Below are 11838 nucleotides of genomic sequence, written 5' to 3'. Positions count from 1 at the left end.
ACGAACCATGAGAGACGATGGACTCTGAAAAACAAACTGAGAGTTCTAGAGGGGAGCGGGGTGGGAGGATGGGTTAGCCTGGTGATGGGTATTAAAGAGGGCACGTTCTGCATGGAGCACTGGGTGTTATACGCAAACAATGAATCATGGAACACTACATCAAAAACTAATGATGTAATGTATGGGGATTAACATAACATAATAAAAAAAAAAAAGAAAATCCTGCTTTTGCCATGTTGAAAAGAGTACCTGTTCCCATTGAAAGGGACTCTAAATTTTATGCTTCTGTATATCAGAAACAGTCAGTCCCAGTTAGCCAAAATATTTTTTGGCTGATCTTACTGCCTCTGCATAATACGTAGATAAGAAAGCACAGTGACAGAAAAGAATTCCATATCATAAAAGAAGTTGGAAAGGAAATATACATAATCTAAAAGCAGACATTATCAGTTTATTAAACATATATATATATGATTATGTGCAGATACATTGAAAGAAAGAAAATGTTACTCCAACTGTGAAATGATTGCCTAAAAAGAGGGTCAAACTAAGGAGAAAGAATGTGTTCTGTATAACATATACTATGTAAAGCCCTCTTATAGATCATCTCTTTTCATCTTCATAATAGCCCTATTAAGTAGGTACTATTATTATCATTGTTCTCCAGCTAAAGTAACTGAAGCTCAGAAAAATTATATAATTTCCCCAAATGACAGAATCAAGAATGAACTTGGGAAGTTTAATTCAGAAGCCTACACTACTCTGTCCCGTGTTACATTATCATCATCACAAAACAAGTTCCTTGAGGAGCACATAGTCATCGCACATTCTTCATCAACATGGAAGGGGAAGTGGCAGTATTTCATATAAAAAACTGCAATTGCCAATCAGATGGTGAGGCAGTGGTGTCTTCAGAAGCCACGAAATGTACCATCCTCAAGAGACTAAAGGAGAGCCTGGTGCATTGGGTTTTACCAAGTAGTATTGAAAAGCCACAGCCCAGAAAGGGGTGCAGGGCACCTGCCTCCTTTTCCCCAAAGCTTGGAAAGGAACTACAAGCTCCAAAGGCCTCCAATCCTGAGGAAATGAACCAATCCCACGGTCTGCTATTTCACATGATCCCCTCTCCAAAGACCAGCCTGATCAATATCTATCACCAGCCCTAAAATCATAAAGGATGTTCTGTCCTTGGGAGACTCTAGTCCACTCATTCTCCTCTCCCTTCTAAAATTCCAACTTAAGGGGTGCCTGGGTGGCTCAGTCGGTTAAGAGTCTGCCTTCGGCTCAGGTCATAATCCCAGGGTCCTGGGATCCAGCCCCGCATCTGGCTCCCTGCTCAGCGGGAAGCCTGCTTCTCCCTCTCCCATTCACCCTGCTTGTGTTCCTACTCTCTCTATCCTGTCAAATAAATAAAATCTTAAAAAAAAAAACTAAAAATCTTAATAAAAAAATAAAATAAAATTCCAACTTAAAGAAAAGTGTCTAATTAAGCTAATGCCAGCCATCTAAAAGAAACACTCACTGATGATGTGTTTGAGACTGAAAAGCCCAGTGCCTAGAGGTATCTGCAAGTAAGGCAGAGCCCCACAGTGGCAGTGGCCCATGGAGGGGACACAGCCCCTGCCCTCTGTATCTGTGAGAGTGCTGTAGTCCATCACCAACTTATCTCCACACACATGCACATCCCTCACAGTATACATCTCGAAGTCACACTTTGTGTCATGGCTAAGACTATGTGAGTAAAACAGTGGTGAGAGCATCCCTGCACACAAGAAAATGTGTCTCATCTCATGCATGAATACAGCAAGGACAGTTTGTGAGTGAGCAGGGACCACCTCAAGTTGGAGAATGACTCTTGGTCCTTGAAAAACTTCTACTTTGAACAAAGCTGGGGGTGGGGGGTGGGATGCACTTTAAGCATCCGAGATGAAGAAGAGGTAAAGATTTAGGCACAAGTGAAAAACTTCTGAGGTGAAAAACAGCAAATATTACGGGAAGAAAAGTCAAATTAAAAATGAAGAAAAAAAAGATGAAGAAGAGAGTACAGCTATTTATTAATGTTTCTACAAGTAGCTAATTACTAAATCCTCCTCTGAGAGGGAGCCTTTATTTATCTGGTCAAAAGCTTTTTGTCATTTTAGCTTCTTCACATAAAAGTCCTCATGCTCCATAATAATTCTGACCCAGTAAATACCCATGGGCACAAAGAAAGAGGAACCTAGTATGTAGTGAGTCTTACAGAACTTAATCTTCAGAAATATTCCAAAGAAGCAATATCTGATTATTAAATCATCTGGCAATTTTATCCATAATGAACTCTCAATTGTATTATGTCTGAATATGTTTAGAAGAAACATACTGGTATCATAAAAACTGACTCCAACCAAACTAATAATTGTTCTGAGTTCTTTTTTTTTAAGACTTATATTTATTTGAGAGAAAGAGAGAGAGCGCGCAAAAGTGGAGGGAGGGGCAGAGAGACATGCAGACTCCCCGCTGAGTGCAGAGCCTACCGAGGGGCTCGATCCCAGGACTCTGAGATCATGACCTGAGCCATAGTCAGATGCTTAACCAACTGAGCCACCCAGATGCCCCTGTTCTGAATTCCTTTTAAAAAAAAATAGATCACATATATATATAATTATATTGTTCATATAAAAGACTTTAATGTAGAAGTGCTACATCTTACTTTGTTGAATGTCCTGCATTTTACTTTCACTATTGTTATAAGTGAACTATAACCAGCATGAAATTATTTTAAATGTATCCATAAATAAAATTTCAAATGAGTATTTAGATAAATAATTGTTATGTTATAAAACAAGAATCTGAATTTTTCTCCCCACATCCTAAAAACCCTATTTGAAGTCAAGGATATATTAGTTTGTGTTAAATTTGTCTTACATAAAAATACTACACACACAAAATGAATGTTAAAGAATAACACTAATATACCTTGTCAAAGGGAATGCCATACTTCTTCAATACTGAGGGAGAGATCAGTGTCATCTTATGGCGAAGAAATGCATCACACCCTTGAGAACTGCTTGGGAAAAAACCTAAATGGAAACAACAAAAATAAGTAGTAATTTGCCAATTATGATAAAATTTCAGATAGATTTTTTAAAGCTTATGTTCTAGTATTCTCACAGAATGAGTTTTATGCAAATATAAACCAACTCCATCATCAAAAAAACCCTGGTACTAAAAATTAGAGTCAGAATTCTTAAAAGCTAAGGGATACATATTTATATCACTAAAGGCTGACCTTCATTACAAAAAGAGCTACCAAGAATTGTTTTTATAACATATAAAATTACTAAGCCTTACAAATTTCAACTTACAAATTTTAATTCAATCTGCCTAATATCTGATAAATGGACAAAACAATAAAGATGGTTAGGAAAGGTAAATACACATTTTAATAGAGAAATCTCTCATTTTAAAAAGACTCCTAGAAGCAATCATTCCAGATGCACTTGTCCCAATGCCTGGCAAAGAGAAGAAACAGCAGTTTCTCACCTTTCTGTGTTTCTTTCTGATCAATTTAATACAGTTAATTGCTACTGTAGATAATGCTGCTATAAACACAGGGGTGTATTTATCCCTTTGAATTAGTATTTTTGTATTCTTTGGGTAAATTTCACTCATACATGGAATTTAAGAAACAAAACAAGCAAGCAAAGGGGGAAAAAAAGAGAGAGAGGGGCAAACCAAGAAATGACTCTTAACCTACCTACAGAAAGCAAACTAATGGTTACCAGAGGAGAGGTGGGTGAGGGGGATGGGTGAAATGGGTGATGGGGATTAAGGAGGGCATTTGTTGTGATGAGAAGTGTTGGATCACTATACTGTACACTTGAAACTTATATTACACTGTATGTTAACTAACTGGAATTTAAATAAAAACTTAAAAAAAAAAAAAAAAAAAGGTTAGCTGCTACCAGTTTCCTGAACCAAATTCCTGGACAGCTCTGGTCAAATGCTTGGAAACCTACCCCACCAGTCTGTGTGGGAGCAGTGTTTTGAGGAGTCCTTTAAGTGAGGAAGCTTAACATGCAGCAACCCTTTCACTCAACAGTATATCATGGACCAAAATATAGTTGTTTTCTCCACCACTGACTTCATTCCTGCACTTTGTCTGAGGCAGACTCATTCATTCAGCTATGCAAGCTACAGGAAAATGAACATGCATAATGCCCTGCTCTTCACCTTACTCACTCAGAGACAAACATCACCATGCCAAATCGAGTGGGAAAGCAAGAAGGGAAATAGACACCTGGAAAAGACAGAGGAGAATCCTAGAGAGAGAACCCAGAAGGAAAACAGAACTCACCAGAAAAACAAGGTGAAGAACAGATGCTGTTTAACTCCTCCACTGCCAAAATGAAGAGAAAGCCACTGGAAATGTTACTTATCTAACTCTGTAGCTCACTACATGCAAACAGCTCAAGCATGTGACCAATTTGACAAAAGGACTACTAGTACTCATTAACTAACCATGAACCATTTTAACCTCATAGAAGTGTTTCACAGAATATTTTTAAAGTAAATCAAAACCACAATGAGATACCACCTTACACCAGTTAGAATGGCTAAAATTAACAAGACAGGGAACAACAAATGTTGGTGAGGATGTGGAGAAAGGGGAACCCTCTTACACTTTTGGTGGGAATGCAAGCTGGTACAGCACTCTGGAAAACAGTATGTCAGTTCCTCAGGACGTTAAAAGTAGAGCTACCCTATGACCCAGCAATTGCATGACTGGGTATTTACCCCAAAGATACAGATGTAGTGAAAAAAAGGGGCACATGCACCCCAATGTTGATAGCAGCAATGTCCACAACAGCCAAACTGTGGAAGGAGCCGAGATGCCCTTGAACAGATGAATGGATAAAGAAGATGTGATTCATATATACAATGGAATATTATTCAGTCATCAGAAAGGATGAATACCTACCATTTACACCGACACAGATGGAACTGGAGGGTATTATGCTAAGTGAAATAAGTCAATCAGAGAGACAGCTATTATATGGTTTCACTCATATGTGGAACACAAGGAATAGCGCAGCGGATCATAGGGGAAACTGAATGGGAAGAAATCAGAGAGGGAGACAAACCGTGAGAGACTCCTGGCTCCGGAAAACAAACTGAGGGTTGAGGAAAGGGAGGTGGGTGGGGGGATGGGGTAACTGGGTGATGGGCATTAAGGAGGGCATGTGATGTGATGAGCACTGGGTATATTATATGCAAGTAATAATTCAGTGAACACTACATCAAAAACTAATGATTAATATTTGTTGGCTAATTGAATTTAAATTTAAAAAAGAAAAAGAAAAAAAATAAAGTAAGTAAGACTTTATTGATGCCACCATGGAGTATGTGATCATCAGAAGGAAACAGATCAATCAGCCAGGAAAGAGCCATTAGGGTATAAGGAACCACCTGCAAAAAGTAGTATATTCTGCTTAAGCATCTGCATCTGAATTTTTTAAATAGCTGGAAATTTTAAAAGTACATGCCAAAGGAAACAACAGAAATACTATCATTCCAAGGGCGCCTGGGTGGCTCAGTTGGTTAAGCATCTGACTCTTGATTTCGCTCAGGTCATGATCTCAGGATTGTGAGAGTGGGCTCCATCATGGACATGGAGGCTGCTTAAGATTCTCTCTCTCCCTCTCCCTCTGCCCCTCCCGCCCCCCACCATGCCTCCACACTCGCGTGCACTCTCTCCCTCTCTAAAAAAGAAAAAAAGGGCACCTGGGTGGCTCAGTTGGTTAAGCAACTGCCTTCAGCTCAGGTCATGATCCTGGAGTCCCAGGATCGAGTCCCACATCGGGCTCCCCGCTCAGTGGGGAGTCTGCTTCTCCCTCTGACCCTCTCCCCTCTCATGCTCTCTCTCATTCTCTCTCTCTCAAATAAATAAATAAAATCTTGAAAAAAAAAAAAGAAAAAAGGAAAAAAAAAAAAAAGAGAGAGAGAAATACTATCATTCCCTACAGTACCAATTGGAATAAAAGGAATCATTTTGCCCTATATGGTCATTTGATGCAGCCCTCTGTGTATGGTTAATATTTATTATACATAAATAGAAAATAAAACATTATACCAAATAAGCAACCCTATGAAAAAAACGCAGATTTTAGTGAATGGAGAGAAAATACCACACTAATACAATGGCCAAGTCTTACACCACAGAGAGTAAAGCACAGCAGGGTGGTCCCCAAACACAAAACCCATGGACATATTTTAATATTACAATTCAAGTGGATTTATCAAACTTTTCAAATCTGTAACTTTGTGCATCCTAAATGAATTGAGTTTTAAATTAAAGTCAATGAAGAAAGAGGAGTCTATTCAATTTTCTTTTGATATGGATTTGTAATCAGGACCTGAACAATACGGTGACTGGTCGTGAGTTAATTTAAACCGGAAAACCACTGAAGGAAGGTAATCTGCAGTGTATTAAAAACTTTGGTTTAGAATTTATATTTACAACAGGCTATCAGAATTATATTTTACTTGCTGGAAAACACCTCATAAACAGCACAAATTACGTTCAAAGCATGTGTCTCAAAATGAATTTTACCTCAAAATATCCACAAGAATACATGGTTCATATTCACCCTCACTCCAAGTCTATGAAAAGTATTTTATTCAACATACAAGCAACTTAATATAACCAGAATACTATTAGATACAAAATGATAATATTTTTAAAAACTCAGAACTATGCTGGCTGAAGAAATGTTAGTATCTTTTATAATAAGTAAAAAAAAAACAACTTTGGAGTCACTTGCGTAAAAAAACAACAAAAGTAACTCTGATAGAAAAGATAATATTTAAGTAAAAATTCAACTTAAGACAATTAGAGTTTTTTAAGAGTCACCAAGAAAAGAAAAAACGTGTTAAAATTTTTGCAAGTAAGTTCTTTAAAATACGCCTTTCAGAATCATTTTTTCTACTCTAATATTTGCTTTCTTGATGTTCTCTTTTTAAAGTTTTGAATAATTTATTTAGAAGAAACACTATAACATTCCATAAAAGTACTATAACAGTCCATAAAATTTTCCAGTTTACCAGTCACACAGTGCAATAGTCCACTCTTTCACAATCTTGGAAATCAAGAAGTTCCAAAAAAGAAAAAGTTCTACACTGACTCTCCAATCATCTAGTAGTGGAAACGGCAGCTAGCATCCTACTGCCACACCTCACACCCCATGGTCACCAGCTAATATGCCATATGCAGAACACACAGAATAAACCTGACTCATCATTCTGCAGCATCTACTTTTGTCATGTTAGGTCACTTGGGTTATTCTTACATAAAAACAAACGTATTAAGGGAACAAGATACAAAATCTGCTTGAGTGCTGTGGGGTTATGGGGTTTCAGTATCTCTCTTTTTTAAAAGATTTTATTTATTTGAGAGAGAGAGCGTGCAAGCACAAGTGGGAGGGGGGTGCAGAGGGAGAGGGAGAAGCAGACTCCCCACAGGCAGGGAGCGCCATGCAGAGCTTGACCCCAGGACCCTGACATCATGACCTGAACCAAAGGCAGACACTTAACCAACTGAGCCACCCAGGCGCCCCCAGTCTCTTCTTCTATAGGGATACTTTGGTAGGAGCAGACTACAAGGTGCAAACTATGGTACGGGATTCTGTATAAATCTTACTTAATCCCCTCTTACTGGTGCTTAACACACACACTTACTTGAGCACCAACTTTCTTCTCTCCTTTACCACTCTTGACAAACACACACCTTTTCACTGGTATTAAATAGCAGAGCTAAGTTTTAGACCAAAGACCCAATTGTCTGAAATATTTAAAGCCACCCTCACCTTGTCCACATGGCCAGCAAAACAAGAGAGAATAGTTGTTAAGAACTTGCTGAGCCTTGCTGAGATATGGATTCCAAAGACAAATCCAACACTCATGTAGCTCTGACTAGTCATATGATCTCTCAGCTCCTCAGTTTCCTCATCTGTACAGTTATTATCTTCCTCACTGGAGTCTCTTTTTCCAGCTTTATTGAGACATAATTGGCATGTAACATAAATTTAAGGTACAGAGTAAGAATTTGATTCATGTAAATATTATGAAATAATTACCATAATAAGTTTAGTTAACATCCATCACCTCAGTTATAATTTTTTGTGTGTATAAGAACTTTTAAAATCTACTCTCTTGGCAACCTTCACATATACGATGCAGTATTAACTACAGCCACCATACTGTATAGTACATCCCCAGAACTTAACCTTCTTATAAGTTTGTGCCTTTTGACTGCCATTACCCATTTCCTTTCCGCCTTTGCCCACCACCTCTGGCAACCACTAATTTGTTCTCTGTATCTGTATGTTCAGTTTTTTTAGATTCCACATGGGAGATCATACAGTATTTGTCTTTGTCTGACTTACTTCACTTAGTATAATGTACTCAAGATTCATCCATGTTGTTACAAATGGCAGAATTTCCTTCTTATGGCTGAATAATATTCTATTGTCTTCATATATAACACATTTGCTTAATCCATTCAAATGTCAATGGACACTTTAGTTGTTTCTGTGTCTTGCCTACTGTGAATAATGCTGCAATGAACATGAGAGTGCAGATATCTCTTCTAAACAATGATTTAATTTCCCTTTGATATATATCCAGAGGAGGAATTGTCAGATCATACAGTACTTATATATTTAATTTTCTGAAGAAACTCCATACTCTTTTTTTTATATCTTTTTTATTGTTATGTTAATCACCATACATTACATCATTAGTTTTAGATGTAGTGTTCCATGATTCATTGTTTGTGCATAACACCCAGTGCTCCATGCAGAATGTGCCCTCCTCAATACCCATCACCAGGCTAACCCAACCTCCCACCCCCCTCCCCTCTAGAACCCTCAGTTTGTTTTTCAGAGTCCATCGTCTCTCACTCCATACTCTTTTCCATAGTGGCTGTCCTCACTGGATCATTATGGGAATCCAACAAGATAATGCTCAAAAAACTTAGCCATAGTCAAAAGGTGGAAGCAACCTAAATGTCCATCAACTGATAAAATGTGATAAATCCACACAATGAAATATTACTCAGCCATAAAAAAGAATGAAATACTGATACATACTATAAAATGGAAAAGATGATAAGTAAAAGAAGCCAGACACAAAAGGTCACATATTGCATGATTTTATGTATACTGAAATATCCTGGAAAGGTAAATACCTAGACAGAAAGCACACTAGTGGTTATCAGGGATAAGGGAGAAGTGGGAGAGAAAAGAGAGGGACTGATTAATAGATACAAGGTTTCCATTTAGGGTGATGAAATTCTCTTGGAACTTGATAGAGGTGATGATTGCACAGTAAGACCATACTAAATGCCACTGAATTGTACACTTCAAAATGGTTTAATAGTTTATGTTATGTGACTTTTACCTCAATTAAAAAAAAAAAACTTGTTGGTACACTTAACACAAAGTAAATTTCAGTAAAAGTAACCATTCTTTTTATCCGTTTTATTCATTTCCACCAAATTGACTCCAGTCCTCATGCTAATTCAATGAATCTTCCTTTTCCACTCTCTCTGCAGCCTGTTAGCTGAGAAGGGGGAATCACAATCCCAAGAGACCTAAAGAAATAACTGGGGTGCTGTCATCAAAGGTCAATGGTTACTAAGCCTTAAAAACTGCTTCATCCCTTTAGGTCTTCTTACCTAAACCTAACAGTTTTAGTCACAAGTAACAAATTTCCCCCTCAAAAAGGAGTTCCAACAGTCAAGGTAGAACGCTTAGAACAACTTGAGTTAAACTATATAGGTTTATTTTTAACCTCATAGTCACCTGTTGATTCTTCTATCTGGTTCTCTCTTTTGTTTTAAAATTAAATATCAAAACTCAAGCCTGGATTCCAAATGACCACTCACAATTGGGCTCCAATGTAAAAACTCTGTAAAACTAGAAAGACCAGACTGAGAAGATAGGTAATCACTTCTTTTACTCTCCAAGCAATGGATACTGGTAAGGACACCACTTTACAACTTATTCCCTCCAGGGACGCCTGGGTGGCTCAGTCAGTTAAGCGTCTGCCTTTGGCTCAGGTCATGCTCCCAGGGTCCTGGGATTGAGTCCTGCATCTGGCTCCTTGCTCAGCAGGGAGTCTGCTTCTCCCTCTGCCTGCTGTTCCCCCTGCTTGTGTGCTCTCTCTCTCTAACAAATAAATAAAATCTTTTTTAAAAAAAAACAACTTATTCCGTCCATACCACCTCCTCCCCACAAGTAACACATTAGGATTTCTGTGACAGATAAATCAATGAACTCCCAATGAAACGGTATCTGATTTGGAGGTAGAACACTGAATGAATAGTTTGGAAAAACAATCTATGTTTCTACTAAACTGTTAAATAGTAAGAATACATAATCTGTTTTAAATAAATATTCCAAATTAGAACAAACTGCAATCCTGCATAGGATCCAAGGAGCAAAATAATTTAATTATATATTTCCAGAAGAATCCAAGAGAAAGGAAGAGCAGTAATAAAAACTTATAATAAACTGCTTACCTAACTTGATTTTTATTTATTTATTTTTGGTCATGATGAGAACTATGTAATTTTTTATTACAGAGAATGTCAAACATAAAGTAGAAGAGTATAATGACCCTTCATGTACATACACATCACCCACCTCCAACAATCATCAGCTCACGGTCAATCTTGTTTCTTCTGTATTCCCACTCATTTTCTCCATTCTGTACTATTTTGTGGCAGGGCCCACACATTATATAATTTCATCTAGAAATATAACTTGATTTTGAGAGTCTGTACCTCATTTATACTATCTACAAAGAAAGGACACTGCTAGCTGCCAATTCTTTAACAAACTAAAGACAATATTTTTGTTTGTTTTGTAAGATATTATACAGTGGTAAGCAAGAACGATGGTCTTTGGAACCATTATTCCAATCCAAACAATATGAAAGAGGGTGAAAAGCTAGCATAATAAAAAGCATGTACTCCAGAGATCCCGAAGGAGCCCCAAAGCCCTGAAAGTACCCCTTACCCTTGCTAAGACTACAAAGTACTGCTAGGAGTTGTGCAGCATGGGAAGTGGAGAAACCCATAAGCACTCTCAAGAACCAGGTGCATCTACTGAATATAGGTGCATGTCCTGTATCCAGTGGAAAAGTGATCATATGTGAAAAGCATTATTCTAAGTGAAAGGAGACACAAAAGTCTACATCCTGTAAAATTCTATTTTTATGATACTCTAGGGACAGAAATCAGATTTAGTGGTTGCCAACAGCTGTGGGGAGTGATTAACTGAGAAATGGCACAAGAAAACCTTTTCAAGGAATTGGAAATGTTCTGTATTTTGATGATGATGGTAGTTCTACCACTGTACATATGTCAAAACTTACTGAACTGAATATTTAAAGGGGGTGGCTTTTACTGTAAGTATATTAAACTTCAATTAATCTGGCCTTCCAAAATAATCATTAAATGTTTTTGAATTGTTTTAGAGAGAGCACAAGCAGAGGGAGAGAGAGGGAGAAGCAGGTTCCCTGCTGAGCAAGGAGCCCGATGTGGGACTCGATCCCAGGACGCTGGGATCATGACCTGGGCCGAATGCAGCCACTTAACCAACTGAGCCACCCAGGCATCCCTTTGAATTGTTTTAGAAATAGAGGAGATATACTCTTAAAAATATGTGTTCTTCAGAAAGACATGTATCAGATGATCTCACTGATATGAGGAATTCTTAATCGCAGGAAACAAACTGAGGGTTGTTGGAGTGGGGGGTGGGGTGGGAGGGATGGGGTGACTGGGTGATAGACACT

General features: G+C 38.0%; 1 protein-coding gene across 1 annotated transcript in view; it reads right to left on the bottom strand.

The window, feature by feature from the left end:
* KDM4C (lysine demethylase 4C) overlaps window positions 1-11838 on the bottom strand; it is a 259913-nt gene that overhangs the window by 209993 nt on the left and 38082 nt on the right. Inside the window, exon 4 of the mRNA XM_081804070.1 lies at window positions 2956-3059. Within this exon, the coding sequence (XP_081660196.1) occupies window positions 2956-3059 (104 nt within the window). The remainder of the gene's footprint in view (window positions 1-2955; window positions 3060-11838) is intronic.

This window comes from Leptonychotes weddellii, chromosome 14 (genome assembly GCF_054177405.1).
Source record: "Leptonychotes weddellii isolate Sample4059 chromosome 14, ASM5417740v2, whole genome shotgun sequence".
Lineage (NCBI taxonomy): Eukaryota > Metazoa > Chordata > Mammalia > Carnivora > Phocidae > Leptonychotes > Leptonychotes weddellii.
Note: the sequence above shows the minus strand (reverse complement) of the source record. Positions and strands in the feature narration are given on the sequence as shown.